Source organism: Priapulus caudatus, unplaced genomic scaffold (genome assembly GCF_000485595.1).
Source record: "Priapulus caudatus unplaced genomic scaffold, Priapulus_caudatus-5.0.1 Scaffold758, whole genome shotgun sequence".
NCBI lineage: Eukaryota > Metazoa > Priapulida > Priapulimorpha > Priapulimorphida > Priapulidae > Priapulus > Priapulus caudatus.
Genome location: NW_014577819.1, coordinates 43,302 through 61,333, shown reverse-complemented (window position 1 = coordinate 61,333; position 18,032 = coordinate 43,302). Strand labels below are relative to the sequence as shown.

Genomic DNA, 18,032 nt, shown 5'->3' with positions numbered 1-18,032 from the left:
AGCAGGAGGAGGAGGGGCAGAAGTTGTTGGAGTAGGAGGAGGAGGAGGAGGGGTTGGGTAGGGAGGAGGAGGAGGAGGAGGAGGTGTTGGGTAGGAACCTCTCCGCTCCTCCTGCCCCTCCTCCTCCTCCTCCCTACTCCAACACCTTCTCCTCCTCCTCCTCCTCCTCCTCCTCCTCCCCTCCTCCTCCTCCTCCCTACTCAAACACCTCCTCCTCCTCTCCCCCACTCAACAACCTTCCCTCCTCCTCTTCCTCCTCCTCCCCTCCTCCCCTCCTCCTCCTCCTCCTCCTCCTCCCTACTCAAACACCTCCTCCTCCTCCCTACTCAAACACCTTCTCCTCTTTCTCCTCCTCCTCCCTCCTCCTCCTCCTCCTCCTCCTCCTCCTCCTCCCTACTCCAACACCTTCTCCTCCTCCTCCTCCTCCTCCTCCTCTCCTCCTCCTCCTCCTCACATTATTATTAACATTATCAGGAGTAGAGTTTATGAGCGTCCAGTTTCGGGCGAGCGTCCAAATACGCCGGTGTACCGGCGTATTTGGACGCTCGTAAAGACTACTGCGCATATTGCGCATATTGCGCATAGACTACTGTGCATATTGCGCATGCGCTGTGTGCGCCCGTGCAAAACAAGAGGCGCCTGCGCGCATGCGCACTTAGGAGCGTCCAGTTTCGGGCGAGCGTCAAATACGCGGTACAGTACTACTACTAGTAGTAGTATTATTATTACTAATACTAATAGTAATACTACTACTAGTAATAATAGACTAGTAATACTAATTGTATTAGTATTACTATTAGAAATAGTAATTAGTAGTATTACTATTTACTAATTTAGTATTACTTACTGTAAACACTTTTAATTATTTCGTGGTGTGTTGGGCGAATCGTGTGTTTTGTCCATATAAAAATGATAAATTAATAATACCAGGCAAAGGACCATACGGCATACGTATGCCGCACAACTGTGTGCGTGCGTGCGTGTTTGTGTGTGTGTGGCGTGTTCGCGCACGCGTGTGTGTGCCCGCGCATGTGTGTATGCGTGCGTGCGTGTGTGTGTGCCCTGTGTGTACGCACGCGTGTGTGTGTAGCTATGCACTGTGACTGTGTAATTTCTCACTCTTTAGCAGGGCTATACAGCAATGTACGAAAGAATGCAGTGGGGAATGTAGAGGACCTGGTCAGTAACACAAAATATACGTACTACTTCAACTACTTCCATGATGCAAAAGTTCCCCAGTGTGTTCTTTTATGTTTTGCATTATAGCCCTATTGCAGAGTGAAGGGTTACCTAGGTACAGGACTACAGGTAGGACATGTCTATGCAATTATTGAAGGTACGATTTATAGTCTACCACTGACAATAAATGACTGGTTGATTCGAACCCTGGTAATTGTACAAAACATAAATGTAAATCAAAGCAGCTCTTACCAATGTGTGGCTTATTTTATGTGTACATCATAATAGCAACAATACTGCTAACAATACATAACAACAATGCCGGCGCATAATCAACCTACATATGAGTACTCGAACGTGTGCAACTTGAAATCCAAATAATACTAAGGGATACTGAATTTGCTTTTGTTACGTATGCCTATTTTAATGCTTATGATATCATGATCTAGAACGTATATGAAAGGTGGTTATTTTCTGGTTTTGTATATATACTTAATAATACCCAATGGTGCATTAAACATATTAAATTTTTGTTAATCATAACTTAGTTAAATTAGAGTGAAATAGTTGATAAAGAAAGAGGCAAAATGGTAAATCATGATCATAACATGTATGCCAACTACTTTTATGCCTGTTGTATTCTCCTGATATTATGGCTTATGTTGTACGACATTAGGCACTCACATAATATACAGAATTCATATTACCAGTGTAATGGAAGTTGGCACTGGCCAGAATTACCTGGCCATTTCCCAATTGTTCAATGTTCTGTTACAGAAACAGTTGGCCAGAATCAGAACTTATTGATGAAAAATTTGGGAGATTGTTTCTGTTTGCTAATCTATGGAGTTTGTTAAGATGTACTTTTAAAAGTAATCTATTTCAGTGTCATAGGAGTGCCATCAGTCTATTAGTTGCAATTATAGACCATCAAAGGTGTTTTTCCTAACATATGCACGTTTTACCAAAGAATTTGCATGTGAGCTAAGAGCCAGAGTAATGCAATTTATGCATTGGAAGCAGATGCCTGATTCAGACACAGTCTTATCAATGATCAAATTCTTGTGATTATACATTTGAGTTTTGTCTTGTTTGCCTGTATGACATATGCTAATGCTATTTCGTTCGGGTTGAGATACTGTTGTTTAGTGGTAAGTGTCACATGTATTAATAGCTCATGTTAAAATGTCAGATCCTATGCACTGCTGTAATTTATGTGTGTCCTATGGCCCTATGCACCAAGACAATAATAATATCTTCTATTTTCAGAATATTCATGGTTACCTGGACCTAGCAGAACATTAATCAAGCATGGAGATTCTGTGGTCTCCAAACCACGAGGACAAGTTCCTCACATTTAGTTCTGAGTTGAGCCTATATAAAGTGGAACCATGGAAAGAAGACACACAGCAGAGTAAGAGTCGCCTTCATAGACTGACACAAATTCAAATGTGTAGTTAACTCCATTCTGTGTAGTGTGTACTCCATTCAGCATGGCAAGCCAGCTACTGGGTCAAAGAAGAGACAGACCACATAAAAAGGGGGAAAATGAGACGTATCAGAATTGTATTATGACAATAATCTTGGAGGCCAGACAAAAATTCTTTTGGATATTTGATTGCACGAGGAGAATGAATTAATTTTGAGTTTAAAGCTAAGAGAGAATTTATTTTAACCTTCAGCTCAAAGGTTATCACCAAACACTGCTGCTACTCTATTAGCGGTGAACTCAGATCAACAATATTTAAAAGTAAGTAGAATTTATGCCTTGGGTATTTTTTCTATATAGTTAAAAAGATAATTTGCACTCACATTTATTTATTGTATCGCTTCATAAGAGTGTGATTCAATCCCCTAGACAATATATCATGAGATATATTCTACAAAATGTCTAGTGTATTCATGGTATTGTTGCATGTGTTTCACCTCCTGGACTTTATATAGGATGCCATGAAAACCTTTACGTTGACATGTGTTTTTTTGGCTAAAAAAAGGATGTCTAATTTTCACAGTGTGTGGCTTGGTACCCTCAGTCAGAGCCAGATCATTTAATCGCAGTTGGACAAGCTAATGGCCGGGTGGTCCTCACAAGGTTTGTGTCAATTTCTGAGGAGCAAGTTACTGTTAGTGACAGTCAGTTTAAAAGCAAATGTATTCAATCAATTATGTTCAAGAATGTATGTGTGAGAGTCGTATTGCATATAGTGCAAGCATTGACTAGTGCTTTATGTTTTATTTTAGCTTGTGCCAGGGAAGTAAAGATCCGAGAGAGCTGACTGGAAAAGAGTTTAGTGAGTTCTTATGACATGTGTTTATTGGTTTAAGAAAAGGAAAAGCAGGTGCCCGGCCATGTGCTAAAGAAGCTAGATCTTTTCAGCAGAATTTGGGAAGTGTATGAAATCAGCTTATAGACAATGCATTATTAGTAGGGCTGTAACGATACACAAGCCTCTTGATTCGATCCGGTTCTCGATATTAGCCTCTCGATTCGATTCTTTCGATTCGCTTCCCAAAATATTGAAATGTTATCTTATTTTTTATATTTTCATTATTTTGCAATAAGAAATTATTAGAAATTGCCAATGAATACTAAATGGTGAATAGACTAGAGAGTCTAGAGAGTATATATCATAGAGATGTATACTATTTATACATCTCTATGGTATATATACACTGCACAGTCGCTGAGTAAAATTGGTGAGTAACACTCCACAGTATATAGCGTAGTGTCGCCATCTATTGGAGGAAAAAAGTGGTATCGAAGTGGAATCGAAAATACGGGGGAAAATATCGAGGATCGGATCGAGGGAAGAGAATCGCGATCCGATTCTATTTCGGTGGATCGTTACAGCCCTAATTATTAGCACATTTATGGTTCATTTCTCACCACTGTGTAAACGTGTCACCAAAAGGTGAAGAATTTCTGATTCCCCTTTGGACTGTCATAGTAAGTACGTTTGATAATTAAAACGAGAACATTACGAACAAATTTTTGTACACAAGATTAATATTTTTGACATTTCAGTACCACGTCATGCACGGCAGTGCAACATGCTTGCTTGGGACCCATGCCATACAAATCTGGTGAGTGATTTGTTATTGGGAAATAGCTTTATAAGGTGTAACGATTTCTATTATGCATAATATTTGTAAGTATCTAGTTACCAGGTAGTATCTAATTAAGGTATCAAAACTAAGTCATGTTGGTGCATGGTGGGTGTTTATTGTATGCTGTTCATAGGCATATTGAGATTGTAACCTGTGCTAATATTGCTGTTACAACATATAGTGTTTGGTCTACCAGGAGTGTTACACGAAATGGATCCCTGCAGAACCATATAAGTCGAGTAACCTTGCACTTGTCGTGAGGTGGGACTATTTGTTCTGTAGCTGGCAGCTGGCATGGAGAAATATCGAGCGGATCACTGCATTCTGGTGTGGGATGTACTTGCCACACCCTTCGTGGATCTGATGGCAACTCCGGAGAGACGCGGCCACATACTCGGCAACAGCGCTGATACGTCATCAGGAATGGTTAGCAAGCCCATGCACGAGTTGGGTAGGTGGCAGGCTGGCAGCCAAAATTGCAGTGTCACACATCCGCACTCTGCACACAGAGGGAGGAGAGAGAGAATTATTGAAAATGTTAAAAGTATTTTAGTGATAAAAATCGAGTTTAAGTAACTTTTAAAGTGCAATTAAGGAATGATTGAGAAATTGTTTGAAAGTAACACTGATATAATTTTACTATCTAATATAAATGAGTATTGCCATGAAAATTCACTGCATTGGGCTGTTTGACTTATTGTAGGTCTATCGGAGACAGTGTTGTCTCTGAGTTGGTTCAAACATGATCCTAAAACGCTGCTTGCTGGAATGAACAACAAACATATCCGAATCTTTGATCTGAGAGGTAAATGTGTAATGCAACAAGGTGATGTGATTATGTATTTGATATATGTCGTGATGCACATTAAGGGTTATGGCAAAATGGTTTAATACATAGGTTAAAGAATATTTACAATTGGTTGATACTTTGATATGTTGGTAGTTTATTCAATAATAATAATAATAATAATAATAATAATAATAATAATAATAATAATAATAGTGGTAGTGGTAGTAGTAGTAGTAGAAGTAATAGTAGTAATAATAATAACAATAAGTAATCTCTTAGTTATAAATACAGATCAGTGTGGACGACATGTCAATCAACAGAGCGCAGTTAGAACAACTGCACTGTAGAGCATGTTGGTCAACCTCTAACATTTCTTGCAAAGTGAACAAGCTCAAATGCATGTAATGACGTTCCCTTAGACACAGGGAGAGCGCACATGAATACAACGCTCACCAAGGCTGTCTACGGAGTTGCTGTTGATCCATATAACTGCTTCCGCATTGCTTCCTACGTTGATGTGAGTAAGGAAGTGTTATAGTAATCTTTCCAGAGTGTGTAGTCCTTTCAAGCGTTTTCATATAATGTAGAGAGGGTGAATGTAGAGAGGGTGAATGTAGAGAGGGTGAATGTAGAGAGGGTGAATGTAGAGAGGGTGAATGTAGAGAGGGTGAATGTAGAGAGGGTGAATGTGATCAGCAGCCTTCATTGATTTCGGTGTTTTGAGACGGAAAAGTTGCCAGTAAAGTTTCGAATACGTAGGTCAGTGGGCAAAGGGCAAAGTTTTTTTTCAGACGTTGTCCAATGGATTCTTAGATGAACCTTGTTTGTCAGCAATATCTATTGTTTTGATTACTTTGTTAAATGTAAGATGTAATTAACTGTCTTACACAAAATGAAAAATTCCTTGATGTGCCAATAGGTATAGATTATGTCAATAGATTATAATGAAAGAACATGCCAAATTCAAACTTTTTGTGATATGCAAAGTTAGTATGTCCATAAGTAATAGATTGTTCAAACTTGATAATGAAAACAGGAAATGTCATCGTCTTACTATTTGCAGAAAATGGATTGCCATCGTAAATTTTATTTTTGTTTGTAGACTCAAGTTGCAATATGGGACACTCGGAACTTTGACAAACCAATATCCTTTCTATAGTTATTGTATTACCATCAGTTAGTTAGTATAGGTTTCATGACAAAGTAAAGAAGTGTGAACACTGTAAAACCCCAACTGACGATTAAGATATCTAGTTGTTTGTATATGTTTGTACTTCGTCACATTTTTCAGTACTTTTTATGATCTCGCAAATATCTGGTGTTAGATTTCAAACCTTTCAACCCATTTTGATAGTTTACCAATATATGTTAGATCATTCAATTTATCAGCTTATCTTACATCTTTAAGCTGACAGCACACAGTATTTGAATCTTATTTGCAAATTAGCAAGCTGTCTGTGTTATAAATTCCCTTGACTTGTGTCAGATCACGTTCTTTCATTGACGGAGAATAGGTCAATCACTAGAATGTCTTGGAGTCCTACAAGGTACATAAAAACAATAATAGTCGCTGTAGCAATGTATTAATTCATATGCGTCACTTATCGTATGCTGTTCTCTGGTAAAATGTGACTGTGCAGCATCAAATAGCAGCATGTCTTTACAAAAGGCTACCTGTGAGAAGCAGTCAATTCAATCAGACAATTTGTGGATACAGTGATGAGGCGAAAAAGGAGTTGTTGATCTGGTTGGTTAAATCTCACTGTTACATGTTCAGTCGCTTAGTATAATTGTAGTGATTAGTATAGAATTGACATTAATTTGTATCTCAGCAAGGCAGCACAAGCCTCAATGATTCGATGGTATTTTCTGTAGGATAGTAGATAGATTTCTAATATGCTTTTGCCACTATGTTTTAGGATGGGACTTCTTGCCACCATTTCCAAAGACAGCTCGGTAGTTAAACTCTATGACATACAGCATGTTACGATAGGTAAGTGTGCAGAAAAAGTTTATACCAGGTTTCTGTGAGAATGTCAAAGGCTACTTAGGAATTAGCAAGGTGTTCATCTTTGATGATTGTTCTTTATGACACTACTTATCCAATTTGTGTCGGTCGCACATGCTTATAAAGCAGTGTATATTGCATAGTGTATTTCCGTACAGTGTTTCCCCTGAATTGACAGAAGCGAGGTGGGCCGCCTCGCTCATATTCTCAGCCGCCACACAGAAATTTGTCCAAAACACCTCTCGACGGGATATGGCGTAACCACTTGGTTAAATTGTGAATATAACATTTTAACAGGAGTCTGTCAATCCTGATTTTAATGTAAACGGGGTGGCGGTAACCAGAGTTATATGAAAAAGCGCAGATTAAAATTTAACATATTAAAACGACATATTTCATCAGCGCGTATAGTTTTTTTTACAAGCGCGATATCATCGTCGATGATATGTGCTTTCCAGTTTTACATTGTCTGCTTATATTGACCGCCATCGTATGAAAAATAACTCGTTCGACTCGTCTCTACATCGAGGCTAGCTCAGTTCCATACTAAAAACAAAAACAAATTAAAGGACACGTGCTTCCTGCTCTTGCAAGATTACTGTGTAGATGGGTACTAACGATATAAAGTTTTCGCATAATTAGAAGTTCGTGTCGGTTTCTCTATATATCGTGCAGTTAAGTTGTAGCCTTCAACTCATTAATGTGTCAAGCTTAACTCATGTGTCGAGCTTCAACTCATTAATGTGTCATAGTCTTGTAAGCCAAGCCAGTCTTAGATGCTTCAGAAATATTTTTCATATATATATAATATATATTATGTATATCTTCATTTATTTGTGATATTTGACAGCATTTCTGTGTTACTTGTCACAGGAGATGAGGTAGAACCAGCAATTGTCGAAAGACTTGTACAACGTAAGTAATTGCAAAATAATTGCCAAAGTTTCTTATTCTACCTGGTCAGCTCACATCTTAGCGAATCTTGCATCTGCTCAATCCTCTATATGAAATCATTTGTTTTTTGTATCTGCAATATCTGTTGCATTAGTATGTTTGTTCGATCACTTGATTTTGATCATTGAGCATTGCACGTAAGCAATACCATTTTGCCTTGGGTGGCAAGGCCTGGCACAGTTTGTGATCTGGGCAGTTTACCTAACACAGTTCGTCATTTGCTATATTTACAATGTATTAGCATCTACATTGGTCTAGCTACGACCCTGCATGCAGGTCTACATCTCTGCATATCTGACACATCCTGGGTCGAATTGAACTGTCTAACGACTCCGAGATCATTTGCGTTGCAGCATATGGTCAGCACGCAGTTGCATCATTTGCTTGGCATCCAACTCACGAAAACAGGCTGCTATCTGCCACACCATCTGGCACCATTAAAGACACGGTTGTCTTTGAACGGATCACTCTGGTATGCGAAAATTCATCACAGTTTTTTAGAAACGCTTGAGATGTTATTTCGAGCTACTCACATCGAAGTGAGGCATGATTCATTTGCCGTATAACCGCCACACACACGCACCCACCCGGATTTCTAACACCATGCCTTTTTTACGCTTCTGTGTATGCTCAGAATGGGGGAGAGTAGACACTTGCTTCGATTGCAGAATTGGTCGCCATATTCCAACATCGTCTGGGCTTGTGGACGCAAGCTGCTCCAGTATGACGAAGAGTCAGAGGAACATGTCAGAGATGACATTTCGACAAAAATGAAACAACGAGCGCTCAGTGGCTACGGACTAAAGGTAGGCAGTGCAGGTGGTGACCTGTTCATGATGCAAGGAACTCTTCTAGGTGTCTACTATTGTAGGGTGTGTAATATAATTGGCATTAGAATGAAGTTTAATACTATTAGTGGGTGGGTAGTTAATATAGTATAGGCAATTCAGTAGAATATACTGTGGATAATAATAATTGTAATCATGTAATCAGAATAATCATCGGGAAACTGGTTCAGATTAACTTATGTATGGGAAGTTCATTTACTGTCAGAAAACTGGTAGTGTGTTACCGCAGTTCTGAATCATTGTTTCCATTGATTAAAAAAATAACTTTCAATTTTCAATTTTTAGGTAGAGCAGGTGTGGGAGAATGGCCTTCTGTGTGGTGATGATGCTGGATTGAAAAATGTGTGGTCATGGCTTGATCATATCCATTTCTTGCTAAACTATGAAACTATTTCGTGCACCATTTAATTGCTCGGCATAGTAATTGTACTAGAAAAGTATTTTCACATACAATATAAGAGAAAATATTGAAAACATTTCTTAGAAAAACACATCTTTGTAAAGTAACGTGATTAACTATTTGTTTAGAAAAACAATACGAACGCACATGATCAATGTAACCATTGAGTTTTTAACAAAATCGAGGTCGGACAAGGTTTAGCATTAATCTGGACTTAACCAGATCATTTCACGATAAGACAATATCCTTGATGGCATGACACTAGCCAAGAGTCTGAAGGAGGAGGGCAAGCAGAGGATAAACTCGCGCTTTGCGAACTACAAGCTGCAGGGCGTCCTGGCGATCCTGAAGGGAGAGCTGATGCCATCAGGCTTTTCCACCAAGAGCGATGTGCACATCGTACCCTGGGTGGGAATGGAGCGGCAGCAGAGTATTCAGCAGCAGGTGTACCGGAACGAGTGCAGGTGAGGCGTTCTTGTAAAGTTAGCGGTCGTCCATAAGCTGCATACAGGGGGCACTGCGTGGTGGTGTCTCCTGGTAGGTGTCTAAGCCTCGAAATTGGTGACTAGCACATCATCTAGAGACGTCTAGTTGCATCGTTTATATTGTAACTCAATAAACTTCAGTAAAATAATTGATACTTGTCTCCGTTTCAGGGAGATGGCATTGATGCTGTGTGGCTGGGGCTTCGAGAAAGACAATTCAACATTCAATGATTTCTTAGACAGGTACGTAGCTGCATTGAACGAAGAACGACTTCTAGAAGAATGGAGTACGTAGCTAGGGATGTTTTTCTGTACATAATGCAATGTAGACACTAAGAATCTAAACTTGCCTCAACTTTCACAGATCGGACCCTTACATTCATAAATACTACAGAGCAGCGGCTAGTCTTGTCACTTTACATTGCTATACGTGATGACTTGACATCAAAATGTATTGTAAATTGTATGTGAATGTGTATTGTGTTTGTATCGTATATATTGTATTACGTGTGTATCGTGTGTGTATTGTATATATCGTTTCACATGTGTATCGTATGTATCTTATTATATATATTGTTACACATGTACTGTATATATCTTACTGTATGTGATTCGTGAATGTGTGTGTATGTATCATATCGTATATGGTGAACGTGTATATTGTATCGCATGTGTGTCGAATCGTACCTGACATCGGCATTTGCCAGGGTTCGTAGCGGGTCTTCCAAAGTCTTATAAGTACTTATTTTGCCAAAAATAAAATAAGGGCTCTTATTAGTACTTATTTTTGGTGAAATCTTAGAAAAGTACTTAATAGTCCTTATTTTTTGCCGAAGGACCATTTTCAACATTTTCTGTGTTGAATTTCGGCGAAACGGCTCTGCAATTGTGTACATATAAATATTATTAGTGTACTTTAATAGTCGGTGATCTATCAGAAATCGCGTAAAAAAGTCTTATTTTGGCCTCCAGAAAGGGTATTATAAGTCCTTATTTCAACATGTGTCTTACTACTATGAACCCTGATTTGCACTGCAGGCTGCAGAGTGATGGCTTCTACGAGAGAGCGGCCGCGATTGCACTTTTTAACCTCAAGATACGCAAGGCCATCGAGATTCTCCACAAGGGCTCGACGCCAAAGGACGGAAAAGGTAACAGAAGAGATTGCGGCACCACCTGATAGGGGCAAAGCATTGAGTGTGACGTTCTAATCGATGAAACTGTGACTCCTAATAGTGACAGCCCATTGGCACACCATGTATACATCAATAATTACATACATTTCATGAACAGTTTCTGTGAACTATGGTAATATTTGACTAATCATCTCTAAATTATGCAGAAATAATTAATTTTTGGCTATTTCAATTCTTCTAAGTAATAAAAAACTTTAAAATTTACAACATTATGCTTATTTGAATGCCTAAATATCGAGGGAGTCATGGCATTCACAAACTTCCACACAACATTTTCATGGCACTGGATTAATGCCCTCTCTCAGTCCAGTATTATATCTTCCTAATCTTCCTCTAACCCTAACATTGATAACCAGCTTGTCTCCCGAGTGCGCAGCGATGACGGATGACAAGCTCATACAGGAAATGTTGTCAAACCCAAAGGCTCCACATAGCACAATGCCGCTGAAGATTCGATGGTTCGAAGTGTTTCTCGTAGTATTTCTCATTCGTGAATAACGTGTAGTAATCTTCCAGACAGCATCTAAGGTCTGCTAACGTAAAAATGCTTGTGTTCGGAAGCTGGTGAAACGGCATCCAATCTTTTAGGAGGCGACATAAACCTGAACGTGGTTGCCATGGCGCTGTCGGGTTTCACGGAGGAGAAGAAGACGCTGTGGAGAGAGATGTGCAGTGAGCTGAGGACTCAGCTGTCTAGCTCCTACTTGCGAGCCATGTTCGCCTTCCTCACGTGCGACGATGCCTACGAAGAGGTCCTGGTGAGTGTGCATGCATGCGTGAGTGTGTAAGCACACGTGCACGTGAGTGCGTGCGTGTGCATTGACACAGGCAGTTAAAATTTTCTGATATTTTGTGCTGTCTGAAATACGTGTCAAAATCTTTGTTTAATAAGTTGCTATCCGAAAAAATTTGGTTTGCAGTGGAGGAGATGGGTAATGTGTTGTGCAATACCCTTTGCTGTGCATTGCCCAACGGTAAACAGCATTGCTTCAAGCTCATCATGGTCGGTTCCGTAGAGGTCTCCCCAATATGGAACTAACTTAGCACAAATTGCACTAAAATCCATATAAATCATTATTTGAAGTGTGTGTGTGATGTGCTTGTCTAGAAAAATTAATAGTTAAAATAAGTAGGGATGGCCAAGTGCCCACACAACCTGACGGTATGTGACTCTTTAATTGCGTCTAGACGGTCGGGATCAGTTAATGGTGGTAACCTCATTGAATTCGCATTGATGACAGCTGTGGTAGCTCTCTAACGACAAAAACACCATCAATAACTTGCTTCATAACACCGTAAGTTATACTGTCTAGGCAAAAATCTGGAACTAAACGTAATGCCGATAAATTTGTTGTGCCTGTCATACATGCCTAGTTAACTAAATGTTATTTGGCAATGTTGCGATGTGTGGTTTTCAATGGGAAGTTCTATTGTTTGCAGAGCGAGACAGGAATTGCCATACAGGATCGCGTGGCCATAGCGGCAATGTACTTATCAGATGCAAAGGTATTAGTATTTTACATTGATTATATTAATCCGATAAATAGTGTTAGTTAGGTTTCCTTCGTTCCTTGAATTAATTGAAATCAGAAAATGAAGTAATTATAATAAATTATAATTATAATTATAATAAATATAAAATATAATATAATTAATATACTAATATTAAAAGAATAACATAATGAATGTAGATGGAGAATTATAGTACTGTAGTATTGAGTTTGTTGATGAATTGTTGCTTTCTGGTAGATGATGGACTATGTAGAGAAATTGACAGTGCAGATGGCAGATGATGGAAACTTGGATGGAATTCTACTGACAGGTAGGTGTGCCTCAACTTATACCATCATAGTAGCACAATTGTGCGGTATTTATCGTACATAGATACATTTATTATTAAATGTCAGTGTTAATAGATGTGCGGCAGTAGTCACAAATGAGCTGCTCTCCTTACGCAGCAGTGAATACTATGGAGGACGCACATCACTGAGTAATTATACTCAAGTCCTTTGTTTAACTAACTGAGTCCCGTGCATGTGCAGGCCTCACCAGGGAGGGCTTGGAGCTGCTGCAGAGATACGTCGATCTGACGAGTGACGTCCAGTCGACGTGCTTCATCATGGCGCACGCGACCCCTGACGTCATGAAGGACGTGAGTGTGAAGCAGTGGGCCGAAAGGTAAACTCTCTGCATGTGAAGCCATCGTTACCAGCCCATGCAAACTTTTACCGCATTACGACTGTGCTGCAGCGGGCCATACCTGATGGTGAACATACAACTGATATAACACTCACTTCATAACAGAAATGCAGCTGATGTGGCACTCACATCATGGCAAAAATACAGCTTATGTAAGCCACACCTCGTAGTGAATATACACCTTGCATGGCCCTTACTTCATAGTAAACACAGTTTATGTGACACTCACATCATAGTGAACGTACAGCTTATATGGCCCTCACCTCATTAAGAACATATATCTTATATAAATCTATCTTATATTATATCTCTTGTATAATATTAATCTAATCTCATGTTATATGATTATACAGTTTATGTGAAATCTAACCTCAGAGAATATACATAGGATTGTGACATCATAAAATGGTCCTTGTATTTATGAAAGCACCGAAATGTTTACGTTATTCATTAAGCATGTTAAGTAACTCCCAGTCTATATAACTTGCTACATCGCTAATGACATCGCGAGTATCAACTTGGCACTTTCATACATCTCTGAGGCTGAAAGAGACCATCTGTATTGCTTTTCACAGTTATCGTGACCTCCTGGATGTGTGGCGACTATGGCATCAAAGGTAGGCACGTGTGCTTTCTGAGTGACAAGGCAAGGCAGCACTTGATATTGACGACACACCATTACTAGGCACATCTCTTGTCCTCATCTCACATGTGTGACGTCTTAGTCATCGAGCTGGTCCTCAAGTTATGTTTAAAGGGGCAAGATCTGGCATTTAGGTGCTCTTTAGCACTCTTAATTTAGCCCAGCTCCCACCGATAATTGACAGGGTCTATGCAGGATGTTTTTATGGTCACCTTACGATGCTTACACTTTTATTATATTTAGCAATACTTCAGCTGCACACACAGGTTAATAGTTTTTTTGCATGTGTAGTGCGTTGGACATTCCAGATCATGTCCCTTTTCATTTACTTTTTGAGATACCCCATAGAGGCCTGGACGGCTGAATCCCTTCCCTAACTAAAAGAAACATTCGACTCCGTTTGCATGTCCAACTTGCATCCACATTCTGACATAGACAGCGGACTTGTAAACGAGGCTTCATAGCTAACGAATTTCTCTGCGTAATCGCCGACAAAAGATTGCCCGTCTCCGCATCACCAAATGGCTTCTCGTAATCATCCCCATCGTGTTTTCAAGGGCGCTGTTCGACGTACACTGGTTCCAAGGCGACGCCGGCTCGAGGCCGCCGCAGCAGGTCACCGTCTGCTGTAACTTCTGCAGCAAGTCGATCTCGACGACCGGGCAGGGCAGGGGCCCGCGACGGCCGTACCTACACTACACCGCCAGGACGCCGGCGACAAAGTCGAAAGTACGTTCACGTGTCCTGATTCCTCGAGCCGGTGACCCACGCCCAGCGAGCGATGCTTGGATGGACGCGTTCGGGTGCTCTCGGAAATTCTTGTCACCCGTCGGCGTTACGTGGCGTGATGATGGTTTCTGGGGATAGGCTGTTTGGTTTGTGCGTTTCGCTGGCCATGTCTGTTTTTCGACGACGATCGATAAGATGTAGTTCATCCATAGGGAGTCATTAGAAGGAAGAGTGTCTAACATATTCTAAAAAAAGCATGTGTGCGGTAGTCTGCACATTCAGAGAAGAGATAATAAACCTCGTGCAAAGCTATGCTCATTACAGAATGTCAAAACTAGGGGGGCAAGAGGCGTGGATATAATAATGAACTGAAAAACCAGAGGAGACGAAATACTATATAAATTATGCGGTGTTTAGGGAAACAGGACTAGCAGGATCTTAACAAGCTGAGCATTGGAGAGCAAACGCTGGTGACATGACGTTCATCATTGTTTGGCAGTCACTTTATTTTACTTGAAAAATCGTGTGTACAAGTACAGGATGGTGATGCCAGCATCTTAATCGTAAAAGTGTAGGCGCAGGCTACATCAGGTTCCATTAGTAAATACACATCTCTGATTTTGATCGTAACTAGTGAAGAAACGAACTAGACATTGGGGGATAGAAGGGAAATGAATAGTAGTCAACAATTGTACAACTGCAAGCATAAAAATATCTACGCGTAATTTGTCTCACTTATAGTATACCTAATGCTAATTGCAGAAAATCAACTTGTTTTCCCAGCAATAGGAAACATACATGTGTACTAGTATACGTACCAGTAGTGTACTAGTAGTATGTACTAGTAGTACGTAGTATGTGTACTAGTAAATTGCAATGAAAGAAATTTTTGGATGATAAACTGCAAGATGGAAATTATGTAGGAAAGTGTTGTTGTTAGATGTTTTGCAGCTGAACTGTAATGTGTGCAACTGTAAGGCATTTCAATGATGCAAGTATCGGCTATGCTCGTGTTCCAGGTGACGTGTTGCCCAGGTTGCAGGAAACCACTGCCACGCTGCGCTCTATGTCTGATGAATATGGGTACTGCCTCTGGCATGGGTCCAACGAAGACTGAGAAAATCCGTCTACAAGGTGCGAAACCTTGTAACATCTTGTCTGTCATTCTTATGTAGTCAGTAATTGAAACTAGCATGTTGCCTTAGAAGATCGGAAATAAAATGTATATTATTCGGTTTTAGCATGAATGTCAGAGTAATTTTAGTCATTAAAAAGCATACAATTTACCATATTTATGAGTTGTTTATAAATAATATTCTAGTATGAGAAGCCATAAGTATAACACTATAAAGTATGATTATATTTGATATATAATTCTGTATGAATATAAACTAATAAGGGTATGTTAAATTCCCATAACGAGGCCACTGGTTGCAGTTGCATGTGGAATAATGTCTTCTAAACATTGGTTTTTATGATACTGCAGTGATGCCCTCTGGGAAGGATGGCAAACCAATCGCAATTTCCAGCTGGTTCACATGGTGCCAGACCTGTAGACACGGAGGACATGCCAATCACATCACCGAGTGGTTCCGGTAAATTCCTTGCTACATCTTCTCTGTTAGTACACCAACTATATCAAAACTAATATTTAGTAATTACTATCAACAGTTACTTGTGGCTAATTGTTATCAATCTTGTGATTGCATTTGAAACAAACACTAAATCACACAGTATGGCAACTGAATGTGCTCGTAGTCATTCTTAACGTTTCTTATTGTCTTGACTCTCTGCATGGTCCTTTCAACACGCCGCTCCTCGTGACGATGCTACAGCGAGCACGCAGACTGTCCTGTTACCGGGTGCAACTGTCGGTGCATGACACTCGATACCGTCTCTAAGGCTAGTACAGGCAGCAGCTCCACAAGCCAGCACAGGACCGCAGGCCACAGTGACGACGTAGCCAGCCGCGGTGCTGCCCCCGCTCCATGACGACCTCCGTTCCGCCCTGTCATCGACTTAAGATTTCGTTCGCTCGCTGCATGGCCCGAAATAGTAAATGGATTGCTCGAGTCTGTGTAGCAACATCAAGCATGTGTATGCAAGCATCGTGTCGAGTACGGAGTATGCCACCGACCACATTAATCACGTGATTTCATAATTTATTTAATAGCATCCACTTTCGATTAGGAACTGAAGAGCTTCCAAGCATGCACACACATAATCAGTGTTATCGATGTAATATCATGAATTTTCTGAGCTGTTCTTTGTTTTATATCTATAGTTTATTAGCCACTGTTGGCAATTTGTCCCTGCCACTAGTTATGATATAAATGTTGTAAAAACGATAGTTGATTCAGTTAAAATGGGGAGCATATTAATTGATGGAATCCTTTTTCTAGCTCTAGTTTGAGAACAGAACAAGCAGGTAAAGTGTGTTACACATATGTGTTTGCATTAGCTAGAACTTCCTTGTTGACCATGGAAGAATACACACAATTGTGATGTTTGTGATAAATTTTTGGTAAGCTACTATGTACATATAGATAACTGTATCAACTGTTATGATCTGTTCCACTAGTTAAACATACTGGAAATAAAATAATAAAAAGAAAATGCTTTTTTTACGTTATATTTTAGACAATGTACTTGACCAAGTAGACAACAGCAGCAGCAGCAGCAGCAGCAGCAGCAGCAACAACAACAACAGCAGCAGCAGCAGCATTATATTCAGCTTCAATAATCGTGTAAATACAGATGATACGTTCTCACATGCAATCTGCAATTACTGCAATCTGCAATCTGCATTACTTGCAATCTGCAATTACTGATTTATGACATTGTAAGGGTTGGCATACAGTTATTATCATACATATAAATATAGCATCCATATCCTAGAAATACGAGAGTAATAAAACATCTTTATCCTTAAAATTGTCAATGATTGCCTTGGGATACACATATGCTTCACTTACTACATAACATTAGTGTAGGTATCTTCCTACACAGAAATGGTGAAAAGTAAAACCAACTTACTCTTGCCAGGAATGCCTGTATTTAAACATTTGCTTAACGGTCAGTTAACTTGAACTAGATCGAACTGTAAACATCACTTTATTTTATATAACAGCTTTCAAGGTTCCTATATATATCAATACACCAATAGTGCTGCTATGACCCATGTCTGTGAATTACCGTAAAAATAAGCAAGCAACGTTTCAGGTTATCACAGTCAAAACTGCACTTGTGGTGACTGTCTGGAACTGTTTCCCAAAACGCAATCATTTAGCGATCCAAGCAAATATATAGCCCGATGTGGCACTAATAATAGTGCCCACATTGATGGGCAAGTTGAATGGCTGTGTTGTACTGTGCCATGTCTGAAATAAATTGCAGAAAGAAAAACTGTAATACATCAACAACCTCCTAGAAGTTAAATGAGTAACAAATGTGGAGATTTTAAATGTCTATATAACCATTAGAGGTATCATGT

General features: G+C 39.7%; 1 protein-coding gene across 3 annotated transcripts in view; it reads left to right on the top strand.

Annotated features, from left to right (window-relative positions):
* The window catches only part of LOC106813346 (WD repeat-containing protein mio-like), a 22,136-nt gene extending 4,222 nt beyond the window's left edge, over positions 1–17,914 (top strand). For 2 of the 3 annotated variants that reach the window (XM_014817474.1, XM_014817472.1), the window contains exons 2-28: positions 2,449–2,593; positions 2,862–2,929; positions 3,192–3,271; positions 3,421–3,470; positions 4,205–4,263; positions 4,570–4,738; positions 4,991–5,092; positions 5,497–5,594; positions 6,180–6,221; positions 6,569–6,624; positions 6,997–7,070; positions 7,959–8,000; positions 8,393–8,511; positions 8,708–8,845; positions 9,173–9,248; positions 9,550–9,751; positions 9,944–10,015; positions 10,811–10,923; positions 11,530–11,726; positions 12,409–12,474; positions 12,718–12,790; positions 13,011–13,146; positions 13,743–13,784; positions 14,368–14,539; positions 15,559–15,673; positions 16,026–16,134; positions 16,375–17,914. In XM_014817474.1, coding sequence (XP_014672960.1) covers positions 2,491–2,593; positions 2,862–2,929; positions 3,192–3,271; positions 3,421–3,470; positions 4,205–4,263; positions 4,570–4,738; positions 4,991–5,092; positions 5,497–5,594; positions 6,180–6,221; positions 6,569–6,624; positions 6,997–7,070; positions 7,959–8,000; positions 8,393–8,511; positions 8,708–8,845; positions 9,173–9,248; positions 9,550–9,751; positions 9,944–10,015; positions 10,811–10,923; positions 11,530–11,726; positions 12,409–12,474; positions 12,718–12,790; positions 13,011–13,146; positions 13,743–13,784; positions 14,368–14,539; positions 15,559–15,673; positions 16,026–16,134; positions 16,375–16,531 — 2,730 coding nt within the window. In that variant the 5' untranslated portion in view covers positions 2,449–2,490 and the 3' untranslated portion in view covers positions 16,532–17,914. Of the gene's footprint in view, positions 1–1,316; positions 1,337–2,448; positions 2,594–2,861; positions 2,930–3,191; positions 3,272–3,420; positions 3,471–4,204; positions 4,264–4,569; positions 4,739–4,990; positions 5,093–5,496; positions 5,595–6,179; positions 6,222–6,568; positions 6,625–6,996; positions 7,071–7,958; positions 8,001–8,392; positions 8,512–8,707; positions 8,846–9,172; positions 9,249–9,549; positions 9,752–9,943; positions 10,016–10,810; positions 10,924–11,529; positions 11,727–12,408; positions 12,475–12,717; positions 12,791–13,010; positions 13,147–13,742; positions 13,785–14,367; positions 14,540–15,558; positions 15,674–16,025; positions 16,135–16,374 lie in introns of those variants that run through there. The other variant, XM_014817475.1, reaches the window with a different exon arrangement.
* Positions 17,915–18,032: the final 118 nt, after the last annotated feature.